This window comes from Embiotoca jacksoni, unplaced genomic scaffold, assembly GCF_022577435.1.
Source record: "Embiotoca jacksoni isolate LCO1_2020_lvr unplaced genomic scaffold, fEmbJac1.0.p SCAF_1, whole genome shotgun sequence".
Taxonomy (NCBI): Eukaryota; Metazoa; Chordata; class Actinopteri; family Embiotocidae; genus Embiotoca; species Embiotoca jacksoni.
The window spans coordinates 5,160,254-5,179,381 of NW_027185229.1; the positions used below are offsets into that span (position 1 = coordinate 5,160,254).

At 40.7% G+C, this 19,128-nt stretch overlaps 1 protein-coding gene across 3 annotated transcripts; it reads left to right on the top strand.

Moving 5' to 3' along the window:
- Positions 1-353: 353 nt before the first annotated feature.
- Positions 354-4,457, top strand: LOC138203192 (keratin, type II cytoskeletal 8-like). Of its 3 annotated transcripts, none has more exons than XM_069157916.1 (9): positions 354-840; positions 1,999-2,207; positions 2,301-2,361; positions 2,459-2,554; positions 2,651-2,815; positions 2,924-3,049; positions 3,138-3,358; positions 3,450-3,508; positions 3,606-4,457. In XM_069157916.1, the coding sequence occupies exons 1-9, from the start codon at positions 448-450 to the stop codon at positions 3,728-3,730; spliced, it is 1,455 nt and encodes a 484-aa protein (XP_069014017.1). In that variant the 5' UTR covers positions 354-447; the 3' UTR covers positions 3,731-4,457. The 3 variants fall into 3 exon arrangements, with proteins under 3 accessions (XP_069014017.1, XP_069014023.1, XP_069014032.1); XM_069157922.1 differs by having other exon boundaries at positions 3,450-3,505; XM_069157931.1 differs by having other exon boundaries at positions 3,450-3,502.
- Positions 4,458-19,128: the final 14,671 nt, after the last annotated feature.

Sequence of the window (19,128 nt, forward strand, 5' to 3'; positions counted from 1 at the left end):
TGTCATTGTAATTTCATCGTTTTGCCTCTACGAAAGTGTGAAATTGTGTAAAATTAAGCTCACTTTAAGAGGCTTTTCCCCCCATACGGAATCATATTTTCACTCCACGTCTTTACTTCTCTCTCCCTTTCCCCTGAGCCTGCTCTGTTGCAGGGTGTGTCGCGGCTTATCTCCTGACAATCCCTCCCTACCTGTTTTACAGGACCGGCCACTCCTGTCATTCAGAGCCGGAGGGGTGTAGGTCGAGGTAGAGGGGAGGCTGGACGGCAAAAGTGAGAGGACAGGTTGAAAGTGTCTGATGAAGATCCTCCCCCTGGCCCAGCACAGCCATAAAAGCAGGCTGCAGTCTGCTGTCAGACACTCAGAGGGACTTGGCTCTCCTTTTAAAGCCCGCTCATCTTCAGCTCTTTTCGGCTCCAACAGCTGACAACCTTTACCACTGCAAACATGAGGAAGTCATACTCAATCTCCGGCTCTACGAGCAACATGAGGAAGTCCTTTGCCACACCAGTCTCCTACTCCACAAGAAGAACCACCAGCTATGGTGTTGGTAGTGGTTTTGGTGGTATGTCTGCAGGGTCTATGAGCGGTGGTTTTGGTGGTATGTCTGCAGGGTCTTTGAGCGGTGGTTATAGCATGTCTGGAGGATCTGGTTATGGCATCAGTGCCAGCCAAGCAGGGATGAATTACGGCGCACCACCAATCACAGCTGTCCAAGTCAACCAGAGCCTGCTGGCCCCTCTGAACCTGGAGATCGACCCCTCCATCCAGGCTGTCCGCACCCAGGAGAAGGAGCAGATCAAGACCCTCAACAACCGCTTCGCCTCCTTCATTGACAAGGTTGGTTCCTTTGAGCTCGCTGCAACAAGTTTTTATATTTAACTATAATAGTAAAAAAATGACTAGATATCTAGCGCAGTAACAGCACCCTGCTTTAGATGTTTCAAAAAACTGCTAAGCACTGCTCAAGAGACCCCAACATGTTCTTTTTAGTGGAATAGCTGGCAAGGCAAGCGAGTTGTGAATCTGATCTCTGTGGTGTATTCGGCAATGATTTACAGCCTTTGGAATTAGGAGAGCTTATAAAAATCTATAGTCAGTCGATGACTGTGACAGACTTGATCTTCAACTGGTGAATCTACCTTAAATAACAGGTGGCTTATAGCAACGTCTGAACCTGTGGGGGCCTATCTGCCCATTATCTAAACATGGGTGGCGATTATATTGCAGTGACTCACCCATTCCTCACTTGGTAGACTGGTAGGGATCTAGCTGCACTATGCCCACAGAGTTCAAAGTCTGTCATTTGCACATTGCACCTATCACCTGGTTGTTAATGGCAACGTGAATGCTAAGTACAGAAATTGGATTTCACTTGTTCTTTTACACTACTATCGCTCAGCCTACATTGATGAAAGCTGTTGGGTGATTTGCTATGTAGACTAAAACTCTCTAAGTACTACAAGTTGGCACCAAGACACACAAAACAAAGCCTTCATCTCATGATACCACACTCCTTTGTCTTCTGCAGTTTATCTGCCACACCTAGTTTTTTTTTTTTTTTTTTTTTTTTTTACGGCTGGAGAGACTGAGTAGCTTTTATAGCTCAACAAAGATTGCAGAATGAGTCATCACCACATAAGAGAAACAATAGGTGAAATTACTGAAGACCACACACACGTTTGTGAAACATCTGGACCGGACTTCTGTATTATTTGAAAAAAAGACAAATGCAAGATGTGTAATTAAAAGGTTCAAAAGTATTAAAGCTGCTTGAACAATATTTAGCCCAAGAAATGCCTTCATTAGTAACAATGGTTGTGACTAGGGTGTGGCATTTTAGATAGACGTGTAGCTATATATTCAGTCATGCAGCTAAGGTGAGACATCTTGATACCGGAAATGACACACCCTTCAAATTTGCACTGATCCTTCATTAAAATAAGAATTTTCATAAATTAGTGATTAACAATTTTCCTTGGTTTTGTGTCTCGACAGGTCCGTTTCCTGGAGCAGCAGAACAAGATGCTGGAGACCAAATGGAGCCTCCTGCAGGATCAGACCACCACCCGCTCCAACATCGACAGCATGTTCGAGGCCTACATCTCCAACCTGCGCAGACAGCTTGACGGGCTGGGCAACGAGAAGGTCAAGCTGGAGGGAGAGCTGAAGAACATGCAGGGCCTGGTTGAGGACTTCAAGATGAAGTCAGTGTTTACATGACACAGTCATTAATTATGATATATTGAGAGCAGAACAAAGTGGAGCTGTGCTTAACGTACTGCCTTATGTTCCGACAGGTACGAGGATGAAATCAACAAACGTGCAGGTGCTGAGAACGAGTTTGTGCTCCTGAAGAAGGTGAGAAAATATAAAAATGGCCCTTTTATTTGATTTATTCTGATGATTTATGTAGTAAGTTATAACACTTCTTGTTTGTACGTGATTTTGTTTGCAGGATGTTGATGCTGCCTACATGAACAAGGTGGAGCTGGAGGCCAAGGTTGACGCTCTTCAGGATGAGATCAACTTCCTCAGGGCCGTCTATGATGCTGTACGTATAATTTCTAATGTCAAACTTCTTTCATAATACAACAACAACCATCTAAGGTAAATCTGACATTGTAATAATCTACTATTGATTCTGCAGGAACTGCGTGAGCTGCAGGGCCAGATCAAGGACACCTCTGTCATTGTTGAAATGGACAACAGTCGTAACCTCGACATGGACTCCATTGTGGCTGAAGTGCGTGCTCAGTACGAGGACATTGCCAGCCGCAGCAAGGCCGAAGCAGAGACCTGGTACAAACAGAAGGTGAGTCAGAAGCTGAGGTTTATCCCCTCATGTTTTTATATACACTAGCAACATCTTTCCCAACCATCTGGATTACGTTCTTAATACGCATTGTGTTTTGCGTCACAGTACGAGGAGATGCAGTCCTCTGCCGGACAGTATGGTGAGGATCTGCGCTCAACCAAGGCTGAGATCGCCGACCTGAACCGCATGATTGCCCGTCTGCAGAATGAGATCGAGTCCGTCAAGGGACAGGTATATTTCAATAACTTCTCACAGATGGCCCCTCATTGTTCGAGAAGATGTGCGATCTTTAAATAATTTGTGACATAATCTTCCACAGCGGGCCAACCTGGAGTCACAGATCGCTGAGGCTGAGGAGCGCGGTGAGATGGCCGTGAAGGATGCCAGACTCCGCATCAGGGACCTGGAGGACGCTCTGCAGAGAGCCAAGCAAGACATGGCCCGCCAGGTGCGCGAATACCAGGAGCTCATGAACGTCAAGCTGGCCCTGGACATCGAGATTGCCACCTACAGGAAACTGTTGGAAGGAGAGGAGAGCAGGTGGGCTGGACTTGATGATTTACACTTTCATGGCTGCAGAATTAGCTTCACCTCTGAATGAGGCACTAACTCTCCATTATTCCACCACCAGACTGGCAAGTGGAGGCGCCAGTGCAACCATACATGTTCAGCAGAGCTCTGGAGGTGGTAGTAAGTTTTTGATTCGATACATCGTATTCACACATGGTACACAACACAGAGAGGACAGAAATGTATAATAACACTTCCTGACTGTTCTCTGTTCCAGCACTGTCCAGCTCCTCCGGTAGATATGACTACGGTGGCAGCAGCATGTCTGCCGGTTATGGCGGTATGGGTGGAGCCATCACCAAGTCCTCTGTCACAACAACCAGCTCCAATAGGTTCTATTGAAGTCTTTTAAAAAGGAGAGCCGTCCCTCTTTTCCCTTCAGAAACTCAAAAAACTAAATAAATAAATTTAGTCTGAATCTGTACCCTTTCATGGTGCTATGCAATACTGTTCAACAAGAGAGCTGAATATCCCCAAAAAAACAGTGATTCTTGAAACTGGACACTTTTCACTCTGTAAAATGGGAGTTTCTGAAGGTATGCCTAGCCTTTAAACACACACAGGCCAGGTCAGCTAGCAAAGCAAAATCTCTTCTCTTTCTGCACTGACATATGTAATAAATAAGAAAAAAAAGGAAAAGAAAGGTTTAGCTGGAGAGTTAAAACTAAGCAAGAAAGCATTTGAGCATCTGTACTATCTTGTCAACTCAAACATTTTGCACTGTAGTCTGTTTTCAGTTGATGTCTCAAAGTCTACATTTGATTGCTGTTAAAACAAAGAGGAGCAAGTCACTGACTGAATCTGATCGCTGGATAACTACAAGATTTAGAAATTTGTGTGACTTTATATGTTTACAGTTAAACATTGAACTGATTAGTTACTGGTTTGCTCTTTTATTTGTTTTTGTGTTTTTTACTGTCCAATGTGTCCCTGCTTAGTTTTGCCTCCCCTTGACTTTAAAGCTAAAAGTATGTGGAGACCAGATTTATTTTGCAAAAGCCTTCTTAGCAAAATATTGCAGCAAATTACACAAAATAAATCTGAATAAACTGGATCTGAGAATGAAAAATGATGGCCTCTGACTCATTGTTGTTGTGGTGAATAAAAGAAAAAAGGAAAACGTCTGACAACTTCAAGCTTTGTTTTTTTTTTTACTGTAACAGAAAGATTAAATTTCCTTGCTGGGATATCACACGGGGGCAGTGCTGTGCTACTTTTACAGCTTGGTTTTACTGTATGAGGACTCCTCAGTTCGATTTCTAGTGAGCATCAAAGCCATGATTCATCACAAGTGTGTTGCATCCCCACTCAGAGAGATCAAACACAAACATTCTGGGAAAAAGCACAAAAAACGCTATTATTACAATGAACTTTGTTCAAGCAGTTCAAATATCAGGGAAGAGAGGACATTTTGATCACTCCTGTGAGCATGTGAAAATTTATTATGAGCTTTATTGCTTTACGTTCTCATCTACTGTTGTGCCCTTTGTCATGTGGCCTTACGTTCTTCACTACATTTACACCTCCTTTAAACTCCTCCGACATTCATCACCCTACACCATGAGCTCCACTGAAGTTTCCTTACCTGGCAGCAAAGCATGCCATGTAGAGATGGAGAAGGAAGATTTTGTTATATTACAACTGCTTGTGTGGATAGTAAAATTAGACGGTAAACTTGGGGAATTCTTCTGAAGAGAACACCTAGTGGTCAGTGGAGGTATGACTGGATATGTTATCACATGACACACACACACACACACACACACACACACACACACACACACACACACACACACACACACACACACACACAGAAAGTAGGATTGTTTGACTAAAATGCCAGAGATTGTATCTGCGTTCCAGTATCCATACTGCCATACTATTTAGTATGCCAAAAAAATATGTTGTATGTCCCAATACTTTGTATGTTAGACGTAGGATGCCAAAAGCACTGGGATGTCCAACTACATCCGGTCGTATTTTGCAGTATGCAGCCCAGCATGCTACTCGCTCTGTTCTGACCCACAATCCTTTGCGCAGCTGAGCCGCCGAGACAGTTGATGGCGCAAATGCTCCGCCGCAAAAAGAAGATGGAGAAGAAGAAGAAGAAGAAGAAGAAGAAGAAGAAGAAGAAGAAGAAGAAGAAGAAAAAAAAGGCATTAAAAGGAAGCCTACTCATTCCAAATTGCATCCTTTTTCTTTTTACTACAAGTGTCACGCTACAGATCAAAGTTCAAGATGCATATTTATGATGAAGTAGTATGTCCCAATTGTTTGCATACTACATGCAACAATAGATACATTTTAAGGATAGCTGTAGTCCGTACTAAAAGTAAAAACAAATAGTGTGCGATTCGGACCGCATGGTGTAAATCCTATTCACACAGCTTCTTGCTTCACATCCAGAGCCAATTAATGTGCATGTGTACGTTACTTTTACTGAGCACCCAAGATAAAGAGATGGAAAAAACACAGAGCCTGGACACATAATAAGGACACATAATTTAACGTTCACAGTCTAGAATAAACCTTGTATTGACATACCAAAATGTGTTGCACAATAAGTACTTGCAGGATTTTGTGCTTTGACCTCTATTCTTTCAAAGCTTAATTTGTAAAAAAAAACAACAATGCTGATTTAATGTAACTGTGCTATTTTCTGCACACATAATGGTTTATTTTGAAGTATGCACTGTCAGATTAATAGAAAAAAACTGGTGTTCATCTTCACCTGTGACTCTCGGTGCTGGCAGTGATCGTGCATTTAATTGTTGACTTTGGTGCCAAAGGAATTAAAGTTACGTGGGTTCATAATAACGATGCCAGACGTATGCCAAATGCTGAAAGCTGGAGGCATTCATGATGCCATCAAACCGGTTGCATCACTACGACAGCAATTATAGGTGATGCGTCTTTTCGCCCCGAGGAAGACAGACGGAGATCAGTCTTCCTGTGCGTTCATCCTGCAGACGAGCCAGCAGTCTGGGCTCAAACTCATACCTATCACATGAATCAGATACCTGTTTGTTCAATCATCCTCTGAGACACAAAGTTTCCTGTTGAGCAGCACAATGTCAGTCTGCACAATTAAGACAGCCTTAATTAATAGATTAATAAACATTTATCTACAACTGACTGTATCTATAATGTTGAGCATGACAGAATGAGGGGCACAAAGAAAGGAAAAGTACTGGTCATTACATTCCCTGGAGAGATAGTCTATGAGCCATTTGTTTGTCCCTGAATGGGAACACGAGTCCTATTGTTCTACATTTAACGATATCTCTGTCAGCCGCAGCACACCGGTAGTTTTCCTCCTCTGTTGGCTGCAACCTTACAGGAGTGTACAAACTAGGGAGATAGACAGGCACAGTAAAGCCTGAGGTCGCTTTAATAAACTGGATTCTCCTGTTTCTTTCTGCTCTTCATGAAGTCAAACACAGATGATCAAGAATTTGAAGGATGTTCTCAAACAAAAGACAGAAGACAAAGAGAAGGAGGACAGGCTACAACAGCAGTCGGTTGTCTATTTGCACATTTGCCACAACCCAGTGTGAAATCTGAAAATCATCTGCGGCCAACACAAACCTTTACACACAACTCTGATCAACTCACAAGACTGAATTAAATAACTTTTCTTATATAGTTTTCATTTCATTAACAGAAAAATTGTATGTTGGGGACACAGCAAATGCAGTGTATATTAATAATCCATCCACCTTCAAGTAACTCTTTGTAAAGCAACAAATTTATGAAATTGAGAGCAACTAGTGAACTGTTTTGTCTGTATGCCTCTTTGAGACAAGATAATATGCTTTTACATACAATTTCACAAGATCCAATGCAAGATCAACATGAAGAAAAAACAGGCAGAAATATAATTTGAACATTTTAATATAAGAAGTCATATTTCCACATTTTTAAACTTATTTTGTAACACTAGCGTTGATGAGCAGCTAAAAAAAAATCTGGTATCGTTTCCACTGCTGCTTCTGTATACATCATACAGACAACATCACTGATAATGAAAGGGCAAAAAAACAGAAGCAAAATAGGCCATGCATTATACAACTGAGCTTGTTTTTTTAAACTTTTAACGAACACAAAAAAACACAACAGCAGGAGCTAGAACTTGATATCATGTTGGTGATTTTCACGTTAAAAATTAACACTATCCAATTTAACTACTTGTTAGAATTCCATCTGCCCTTTTTTTTGTTGTGTTTAACTTAATTTCATACTCAGAGAATATATACTGTTATAAATCTGATTTTTAGACAACACACCTGTGAGCATGTGATCCAAGTCATAGTGGAGCAAAGTTCATCAGGAGGCTGATCGTTCAATAGAGAATGACCTTTGTTTTTTTTGCCCTTACTGCTGCGTGAAGAAGCGCATTAATGAGCTATTGATTGGGCTGGGGGTTGAAGAATGAGTGATTGAAAAGATTGACCTTACCCTCAACCTGAGCCCAGCAGCACCATCAATAAACATTACACTTTCCACAAACCCCAACACCTCAACCAATACTGGTGAATATCAGCAGACACAGTTGGAAACCCTGATGAGTGAGTACGGGTCAAATCACTTCATGTCGCTGTCAGGTGGTAATGGGGCACTGTGGATGTGTGTGTGTTTGTTCTTTTCTCTCTCCGCAGGTGTTTTCCCTGTGACGAGCTGGCCCCGCCCACTTTAGCCAATGTATGGGAGGTAGAGAAAGATGAGCTCTCTCCTAGAGCAAGCAGCCCTTTGACTTGTGCTTTTATGTGTGTTTTTTTTATTCTCTTGAGGATGTAGGCCTAAAGGTCCACTTTTGGGGGTTTTATTCATTAGTTTAGCAGGAAGCACTGGTTCGTATGGATGATTGAGTGGCTAACCTGACCTCTACACATAATTTGGTTGTTTATCGCTGGTCTCCACACTCCAATCATATTTATTAAGTTTTACTTTCTTCGTACTGGTCCTTCTCGTTTGGTGTCCTCTTTACATGTTGTTGGTCAAAAGGTTGTACCAAATGTTTGGTTGTGACCATTACAGGTGTGTATTACTCTGTTTACACAGTCACATTATTGGGACACCCTTTCTTTTGGGGACAAAAAGAAAATCCACATCATGTAAATCATTGCAGTTTTGTATGAAGACTTGGTTTAATGTTCAGACTGTTTATAGGTCACAACTTTGTACTTTTTGCATATAAATAAAAAAATATTGGTTTGCTTTTATTGCTTTCTACAGGTCAGTTTATTTACCTCTACTACCATTACCTCATGATTAGAAATCTCCTGAGATTAAAATGTTTCCTGTAATATTCTCCTGAAGCAAATAAAATACATCTGGATTAATCAAATAAAGCAAAATAATTTCACAAAAGGAACAGGCTGCTGTAATTTCAAATATGCAAATTGAATAAAGCTCTAACCGAACAAAAGCCATTTTAACAAAGATGTAGTTTCAAAGGAAATTGCTTTTTGGGACTGCATTTAAAAAAATGTGAGACCTCAGGTAGGTTCTTCCATTGTCCATTGGTACAACAAAATGAAGAACGTGTGTAATGTCACAGTATATTAACCCACATCGTCGGCAGCTGAGAGATGGGCTGTTCTGTGTTAGCGCTGCGGCACTGTGCCCTCCGGCTGATGTGTTGCAGCTCTTGTCCAGTGTTCAGACTCTCTAGCTCTTAAATACGAGTAGATTTATAATAGTGTCAGCTGTGCTCTTGCAGCTTTGGCCTGAGGAAAAAGACACTTTTAAGAGATTGTTTTTTTTTTTTAAGTAGATGTTCTTTCTGCTACCTCCAATTTCAATGCAATTCAGTTTTGACATTTGCATTTCAAATAATCAAAAGTGCAGTATTAACAGATGTTTTAGTAGCTCTTTATTGTAGACATCTTAAACTGTGACTTATTCTCCCTCCTCACCCTTTCAGCTCTTTTTTGTTGCATGCAAAGGGATACTTCCTCTTTCTATTATTGCCACTCACCACAGAGCATGCATTAAAGCATCTCCCTGAGTCTTTGCTTATGTGTGCCACTGCAATATTTCTCTTCTCCACCGGCGCTGCCTCTGTCCTTTGTGACAAGGCGGCGTGTTTGAGTGATCCTGCCGTGAGGTGGGACAGACTGATGTGTGGAGACAGATTGCCCGTACCAGGGCGCCTACACCAATCTATCCAGCCGCTGGGAAATGATGGATGCCTGGGCTAATTTTAAACTCTATGAACTAAATTTATGTTGGCAAAGCCGGTGATAGGTAACTGGGGCACTGCTAGAGGGGCTAGATAAGACCTGCACTCACCTGTCTCTTTGTATGCCTTTGGTGCCCTTTCAACTGCCACACATATAATTTTATTTAATAATGATGAGTTTTAGCGATTATTCAAACTGAAGAGTTGCTCGGGACAGGTGCTTGTGACACAGTAGGTGGTTTTACACATGTCACTGAGGTTGGCCAGATGTCACGTCCAGCACACAGGGATGAGCTACAGACATATTTAAGGTTGGCAAAAAACCAACCCAAACCCAGCAGATGTCTGGTCATACAGTAAGTGCAATAGTGACAGCCAACATTGCAATGTTAGACTGCAAGGTCATACAACCTTTTTTCTTTCTTTTTCTTTTTTTTAATTAGGCCAGTTTAAGAGAAGCTTAGCACATACACTGCATCTGTTAAGCCTGACGTTAGTAGCTCTGACCGGCTGTTTGTAGGAGTTGGGGAAGTCTAACTTGTTATTCGTAATAGCCCTATGCTTGCAAAATAAAGTCTAAACAGGAGCAGTCAGAAAGAAGGTAACAATCCCAGTGCATTCTGGTATTTGTGCCTTTAGGAAAAGATCATCTTTCCAGAGCTGACAAAGCTCTTAAATTCTGATTAACAGAAGTTTTTGCACTGCAGTGTGCCTCCTTCCAGGTTTGAGCATGTTAGCAGTTACACAGCAGCTGGTTTGTACTTACCCAGTGTGATTCTTCATTGTCTGTCAACTTTAAGGTAAAGATCAGAAGCATCTTTTGGGCAAACAGGGCAAATCTAATGACATTCATATTGGATTAACGTGGCCTCAACTGTTTAAAGAAACTGATGCATGGATGCTCTGGTCACAACAAACTCCTCCTCTGAATATGTACCGTTCAACTAGACTTTCTCTGTTAAAACAATACTCAACACTACAAATACAAAAGAAAATAATGTAGGTCTCCAAACTTAGATTTAGGTACAGGGCCACGGGACTCTTCAGCAGCACCTTACACCTTACAACTCTGCACTCTAGCAGTCCTCTGTGATCAATGATCTGCTCCCAAGACAAACTCATTTATGTGGATTGCACACAAACAGAGATGCTTGGGGGAAAAAACAGCCTCCATACTGATATCATGTAGTGGACATCAGTCTAATGCATTTTATAGTGTGGACACTGTATTTGACTACAGATTGATCCTTATCTTTTTACCAGTAGTAACATGTACCTCAACAGCTGAATAAAAAAAAAATTCTGATGTCAAATAAATAACTTTAATAACCATTTAATAATCATTATCTCAGCATTCACCATCATGAGTCCTGACCATTAGGTGTTACAGCCACAGTAAAACACTTTAGATCATCAGAGCAACACCAACAAGCTTTTATTGATGTAACAAACTGATAACTATGTAAATACATTATTCACCTACTGTATGTCAAATTATGTTTCGTGAACATGAACATATTAGTGCATTTTAAATCATGACTCTATAGCAGCAGATTGTTCTCTTTCCTTAAGAAAGTGATAAAGTTTGACCTTTAAATTGTACGTATTGTTATCACAACTGGCTCCAACTTCCATCAAGGTTCCGAGTTTGTGTACCAAAAAAGTTTTAAATTCAGTATTGATAAGATGGGCCATGGAGCCCTTTGGAAAGTGGCTATATGGACTCATTATCAGACAAATCAATGGCCGTGCTGGTGTTGATTGGTGTCTTTGACTTTGTAATCTGTTGCATAAAAATCTCCATCAAGACCGAGAGCGATAGTGGTAACAAACTGTGCACAAGACTACAAGTTTGGGAAAAGTAACAGTGAAGGAAATTCTACATTGTTAGCTTCCAAAAAGAAAACCTCTTATCTACTATATAGCAACAATAAGATTTTATACAACAATTTTTAAATCTGTGAAAAGGCCACAAACACACTAATTCTCATTTCCATATTAATTCAGCTAAAAAAAATTATGTCAGACACTTTCTGCAGTTGTATTGTCTCGATTGTTTTCTTTATGTGGCCCACAGGTCTGTCTGTAAACATCTGTCTAGACCTAAATTCAAATAATGAATTCTCCTTCTGGGTACACTGAACTAAGAACCAGACTGAACAACAAAATAGGATAAGCTCAGTGTGCTTGCAGGATGAACTGCAAGAAACCATTTCACAAGCGAGCCCCAGGTGAGTCCAGTCTGTCGCGGTGATGGAGGATTTTTCCTGGCGTGTGCGGATAAAAAACATCCCAGTGTTCATTAAGGCATCCCGGTGATCGCGCTCTGTCTAGTTCTTCCCTGTGTCTGATCATCGCAGCACAACCTCCCTGCTCGCCCACCCGCCAACAGCAAACGGGCTGTTTAAGGGAGACAAATGAGAACTGACCTTATCAGGTAATAGATATCCCATAGTGGAAGTTGGGTAATTGTTCTTGGTTTTCATTTTCTTCTCTCTTGTACTGAGCATTTTTTATGGCAGCAGAAGAGAAAAACTTCACTGGACTTCACTGCATACACACCTTCACCACTGACTCACCACTGAGAGGACATTTCTACTAATCTTGTGTTTCATGTGAGAAAGATTTGTCTCCAATAGATTGTATGTGTAACAGGATTAAAGAGGCCTGGGGAAATTTCTTCTGTAGAAATGGCATGTTTTTTTTTTACGAGCGGTGTGTTAAAAAAGTTGAAAGGATGTTTCTAGCCTCAAAAATACAACCATATAAACAAATAAATTATAAAGTATGTTTACAGAACATCTTAAATAAAACAAGTACTATTTATAATTTTCTCCCACACTGGAACAAACAATTGCTATAGCTGTGTAGCAGGGTGTGTGCTACCGGGGTTTCTCCTGTACACAGATGGCTCGCTGAGTCACACTGTTTGGGTATAAATGCTTTTTATTCACCCCTGACCCCACACCAATGTCTCTGTGCCAACACTCTCCTGCCCTGCCTCCGAGCGGCCGTCCCGTCTCTGGCTTCTCCTCCTTCTCTCCAGGTCCTGCTCACTTATCGAGGAGAGACAAATCATCCTGATTTAGTTCAGCTGGGACCCTTATCCTTCTCCCGGCCCGTTCCCTGAGCCACTCCCCCCACTCTCTACCCCCTGCAGCTGAGCTAACCACACCCCGCCACCACAAGCTGCAACAAGATAAAATCTCTCACCAGTTTCCCACCACACAATGCATATCTGCTAGTTGTAACTCTCACCAGCTTGAATATGCGCCAAGTTAAAATTCTGACACTGTATATGGAATGCTATCAACCTATGATGAATCAAATTTGACAAACCATACATTGTATACAACAGGGGTCTTTAAGCAACTATTCGTGTGGCTGTAACATTTATTCACACAGCTGAGCTCCACCAAACTAGCTAAATAAGCTTACTTTATGTGAATAATAGCCAAATTGATACTCAACCAGTTTAGGATGCAAACGCCATAACAACAATAGCTCCTGACTTTGTCAAATTATTAAAAAAAAAAAAATCATTGTTTCTTACATTTACACTTTCATTTAGTGTTAGAAAAATTACTCAGAGGCTGTATTCAAAATCAAACATATCGGACATTTATTCTTGCAAGAAGGAGCAAATACATGTACACTCAAAGAAGGATGTCCAGCATTGCTCGAAGTCTCTCCTCTGTAGTTCAGCTTACATACAGTGTGACAAACAGTTGACAGTCACCCCCACTTCCTCTGTATATCTGATTTTGTAGATAGTACTGAGTGAGGTCGTAGGTCACAAAATAAAGGTACAGAGACGTTGTAACTGAGACTATAGAACCATGTTGTGCAACAGATAAATGAGTACATCTTGTCTGAGACAATAGGAGCATGTTGTGCAACAGATAGACCAACATTTGACAAGTATGATGAGTTCATTATTTTTCCATCATTTAGTCAAAGAAGCTCTCAGAGGAAAAAAGGTTGGAGACCCCCTGATTTGCACTCTCTTGTGTGGAAAAGCTAATTTTATAGCTGAGGACAAATCCAACAAAAGAAAACAAAAGAACCAGATCACAGTGTGTGGTGTTAGCATCCCGTTCTACTCCGTCATCTTACTTCCTTCTTCAGAACAGGTAAACACTGCACTAACACCCAAAGGGCACCTTGCACACTTTTCAGTTACAGCAGCAGTTTAGCCAAACAGCAGCATGCGATGCCCTGGAAATGAGAACGCTGTTGGTGCTAGTGAGGTTATGCAAGACTAATGGGATGTCAGACTCTATCAGATCTGCCCGGCTTGTGACCCGGGGTCAAAGCGAAAAGCTTTACAGAAAACACTGTCACTGTGCTTTCACAGCAGCTTTTAAGATTTACTTCCCTGCTGTCTATAAAGAACATGCTGGTTTTAACAATCTAAATTGAAAACTGCTGGAGGAGAAAATGATAGTGTGTCACAGGCAGGGAGGTGCCAGCGGTGGAAGGGACCGTAAAGAGGCAGTGACAGGCCGATGCGTTGGCACCCATCAGGGAGAGATGATTACCTTGGTCAGGATAAAGTTTAAGAGGGAAGGGCAGCAGAAATACACGGCGTGTAACTTGAGTATTCATGCTGATGCACTTTTTTAAAAAGTATAGGGACAGTTTCAAAGAGTAAAAGTCCAGCAATTTTAACAACAATATCCCTGTGATACTCTCAATGGGGGTATAACAATGGTATGGAGAGCTTTGAGCCTGAAGCAGACACAGTGGACAGGTTAAAAGGTAATTTTTTATTTTTTTTGGCCTAACTTTTATTAGGCATGAACAAAGTCACCACAAAGGAGGAACATCATCTAAAGGGTGAAAAAAATGTACTTGTAAGTAGATATGTGTATACGCTGAGGCCACATTACAAGGACAGTCAGGTGATCTACAGTCAGGGAAGTCTCCAAGGACACCTAGTGGACAGGTGTGGTGCAACAAAGGCTGGAGATAAAGTCTCTACATGCAGCATGTACCACATTTACTATAATAAAAACACGGCCAATTAAACTCCATACACAGCACAAGTTGTTTCTACAAAGACTTTATTGATATTTTGTGTTTTAAAACTTGACCTATTAAAGTCTTTATGCAAGGCCAAGAGAGTAATATTTAAACAAGTCGTACAAAGCCACAGATGGAGCAGCAAAAAAAAAAGCAGGTAAAATGCCTCAAGTGATTTCACAAGAAAAAACATCAGATGGAGCTAAAGACCAAAATTGAAAAAAATCTTAGAAAGAGTAACTTTACTAGACCACTGTCAGCTGCTACTCATGAATGTTTAATGTGATTTCCTGCTGGATTCATGAGCCTGCAGCAGGTTATGCCTTTATATTATCTGCATATATTAAATGTATATTATACTTTAAATTCATAATCCAACCAAATTTCAGTTAAATGTTTTAGACAGCAGGGTATGTTTTTAAGTTGAGCCAACTTTAGATGATTTATGTTAAAGTCTAATCTTCTGTCTGCATATGAATGTCTTGTTTAGCTTTAGCTTTCACATTCAAACACAGTATGATTCAAATTATGGGGAATTGTCAAACAAAAGATTACTTGCCAATTCTCAAATGCCTTCACTCAGAAATAAGAACCAAGTGAACACATTTATTGAAATAAAAATGATTTTCCTCCTATCCTTTAGAGTGACGTGCCTTACTTATCATGGCTGCAGAGATGCAGCGTCCATCAGTGGGCTTTAACTGCTTTGTAAACACCGATAATGTAGTGTATTGTTCAAACAATAAGGGGCATAATTCACGCTAAAGTATTTCTGTGAAACCGGCCCTTCCTCTGTAACAAGCCCACTGCACAAGCAGTCCCAAAAACTCTCATTAAAAGCTCTCTGCTAGATACTCATTTAGCAACTCATTTAAGCATAAATATTATAGTTTCTCTGTCAACTCGCTGATCCTCTTCACAATCGGATCAGAGCCACCGAGCTGCCGTGCACCACTGTGTCCAGGAGGACTGAGTGCTGCTTTGTGATCAGCTACAAATATAGAAAATACATTTGTTCTCCTCCAACCACAGAACATCAGTCATACAGACAGTCCCGGTCCACCAGGAGTTCAGCAGCCTCTGGCCAACTTTCACGGAGATCTACCCACTTGTTCTGTGTATGCGTGTGTGTGCGTGTGTGTGCGTGTGTGTGCGTGTGCGTGCGTGTGCGTGCGTGTGCGTGCGTGTGCGTGTGTGTGTGTGCGTGTGTGTGTGTGTGTGTGTGTGTGTGTGCGTGTGTGTTTGTGTGGCGATGTTGTCTTATCTTCACAGAGAACCCAACCTATAACAGGGAAATATACCTGATTTAATAGCACAAGAAAGAACAGAAAAGGGAACATGCTCTCCTGTTGACTCCAGCATGCAGTAGAACTGAGGCACAACTACCATTTCCCCTATGAGTACTGACCAGGATTGCCCAATCAATCTGAACTATACCACAGTGACTTGTGATGAAAATAAGTAAAGCTCCATTTATCTTGGTTATCAGCCAAGAAGAATGTACTAAAATAAAAGTGGGAGAAAGAAGGAGTGTCACAGTGTGATACCAAAGTTTGGGGCTGGAAAAGGAACTCTTGAATAGTTTTAACTAATCGAGTGTGGAGGAGATTTCCTCACAAACGATGTCTTCAGGATCCATGTTGGTAACAAGTGTTGTCATCATCTGTAGCACAGGTGAAACAATAGCAGCAGCACGAGACGTAAACACGTGTGCAGTTTGGCAATGTCCTACAGAGCGTAGACCTCATTTTGAATTAATTTACCAACATATGGGCTGAAACTCTGCACCCACTACATGTACATTTACAAAAAAAGACACCTTGACGCCTCATTCTGTCCTCCAGAGTGGCTGAGCAAACATTAATTTAAACAGGGTTTCCCGACTATAATGACAGCAAATAAAACTGAACACCTGGCTGCATTTCTCCTGCATCAACAAGCGAACACTGATTATTAAAACGTTTGACACTATAGGAACATTTTTGGTAATACTGTACAGCTGTAGGTGCCTTCACAGCTTGGCACCATAAGTCACAATCCAGTCCATTGTGCGCTTGAGTACCTTCCAAGTCAGTATAAACCAAAATGTGATTATTACTTATGATCTGATATTCCTATAAAGATCAAAACCAACAGAAGTTGTCTTCCTAAAGTGTTTTGTGTGAAGTATTTATGCTATAGCTCTCCACTGTTGCTGAAAATGTATTAAATTACATAAAAGAACCATATCATTGCTTCTGGTGACATATTCTTTCATTACAATGATCACAGACGAATGAAGCTTATCTCCTGACAATGACCATGTGACACCTTCTACACTGAACTAACAGTATGGCTATATATATATATATATATATATATATATATATATATATATATATATATATATATATATATATACGTATGCTACTTATTATTAAGACACATGTACTATTTGCTTTGGTGCCCTTAATCATTTTGATTATTAAAAAAAGTCCCACCATGCACATCCCTATGCACACACATTTACCAGTTACTTTACCTTGCTGACATGTATTGAAAAATTATTTGATCCGCCTTGTCAGCAGACCAATTCCCTCATCTCCCTCTGTCCACAGTCTATCTTCCCACTGATTGATGAAGGACACGTCTTTTTCATGGGTCAATTCATTTTAATTGGTCCTCATGTCAATATTACAGGTGAGCAGAGACGCATCTGACAGGTTGGAGGAATCCTAATTGAACTCTACACGCACTCAGGTCAAACACAAGGAATGTAAAACAGGAGAGATGAAACATAGTCAATGACAAATATTGATATTACTCTTAAAGTGGTGGCGATATTAAAGTTTGTATCTGCCTAAGGTGGTTTGCACTCTATTTTAGGGCAAAACCCCAGTGAAGGTGAGGCTTTTTTTTTTTTAAATCACAGATGTCTAACCTAATTACCCATTAAGAAGTCAGGGCAAAGGTAATTTGGCCCTGACTGATTTAGATTGATGCTGCTCTGCCGGCACACCAGCTGCACGAGGCGGACGACTGCGTTACTGGTTCCACCTCCTGCCACTCTGCATCTTAGTGACGGCTCCCTCAACATTCAACAAATGGCACCGTCTCCTCGCTGAGGCTTATTAACCAGGGCACCACAGAGCACCCAAAGAATACGATATGTTTTAATAATAATAAAACCTTTAAAACCTTTAAAAAATAACCTTTTAACTGGAAAAACTCATCATTTTAATTGCTAGAGGACGGCTGTCCTTGCTGACAGACCAGGTCTGGAATACAGATGTGATGCCATGCTTCACACCATCATTAGCTCACTGCTGCGATTCTGAAGCTCTCTATATAAGCCACGGTTGTATCTATAATTAGATTTAATGAAAAAGAAGTTCAAATAAGTCACTATTACAAGTCTAAAAATAGTCATGACAACAGCTGTGGCCGAAGGCATTATGTTTTTGGGTTGTCCGTTTGTACGTCCGTACATCTCATGCCCGTAAACATGATGTCTCATATGCCTGAAGGAATGTCTTCCAATTTGGCATAAATGTTCACTTGGACTCAAGAATGAACTGCTATGATTTTGTGGTGGTCAAAGGTCACAGTGACCTCACAAATCACGTTTGTGGCCATAAGCAAATAATTTATTTTCACTAATTATAAAACAATTAAAAAAAAAAAAAAATCACAGATGTATGTCTAAATGGATGAAATGAAGACACTGGTGACACTTTATATCCTAAAAGTCAAAGGTCACGGACATCAAAATGTTCTGTACAAACGCTTGTCTGGCTATTATTCAACACCATAACTCAGGAGCAGAAGGGCAGATTATTTCACACTTAAATTGGTGACACTCTCCACCTTGAATTAGTAGCTTTTTTGCAGCAAACTGCAATTTATCTGCTGTCACTCAGCTCTAATGGCCAAACATGTGAACACAAACAAGTCTTCACTACACGTTATATTTTTCTGGACAGATTAATGTAAACTGCAACCTGACTGGTCTGTAGACACACAACAGCATGGCAGTAATTCTACTTTGATTTAAAGGAATAATTTGACATTTTGAGAAATATAAGTATTTCCTTCCTTGCTGAGAGTGAGATAAGAAAGTTGTTATCACTTTCATTACTGTGCATTGACTGTGAAGCTAGAGCAAGGAGGCAGTTAGCTTATAGGTTGGCGTTTCAAATTTTTAGCATTTTTACTAATTTATAAATTAAACAAATGATCCTGTTTATTGCTTTTAAAGAAAAGAAACCAAATCTGACTTCAGGATTGCACTGCAGACGTCTGCCTCGATGTGTTGCTGTCCACTTTGGTGTGATTGTTATGCACCACCACACTAAGGTAACAGTTACAGTGCCTGAAGGCAGATTTGAATTCTTGTTAAATCAACATAAATTAAATCTGTAATCTCTCTCAGATCAGCCTCTCCAGGGAAAGTTATTCAGTGTGTAATTTTCTTTCCCCTATTCTTTGACACATGAAAGATTGCTGATTTAAATTCCTCCTGACTGTACAATCCCAAACCCCAGGATCCCTT

What these genes read in the sequence shown, in the direction of transcription:
- LOC138203192 (XM_069157916.1), top strand. Translation starts at nt 448, where the DNA reads ATGAGGAAGTCATACTCAATCTCCGGCTCTACGAGCAACATGAGGAAG. An exon ending in AGTTTGTGCTCCTGAAGAAG is followed by an intron (nt 2,362 to 2,458) that starts GTGAGAAAATAT and finishes TTTTGTTTGCAG; the next exon opens with GATGTTGATGCTGCCTACAT. An exon ending in AGACCTGGTACAAACAGAAG is followed by an intron (nt 2,816 to 2,923) that starts GTGAGTCAGAAG and finishes TTTGCGTCACAG; the next exon opens with TACGAGGAGATGCAGTCCTC.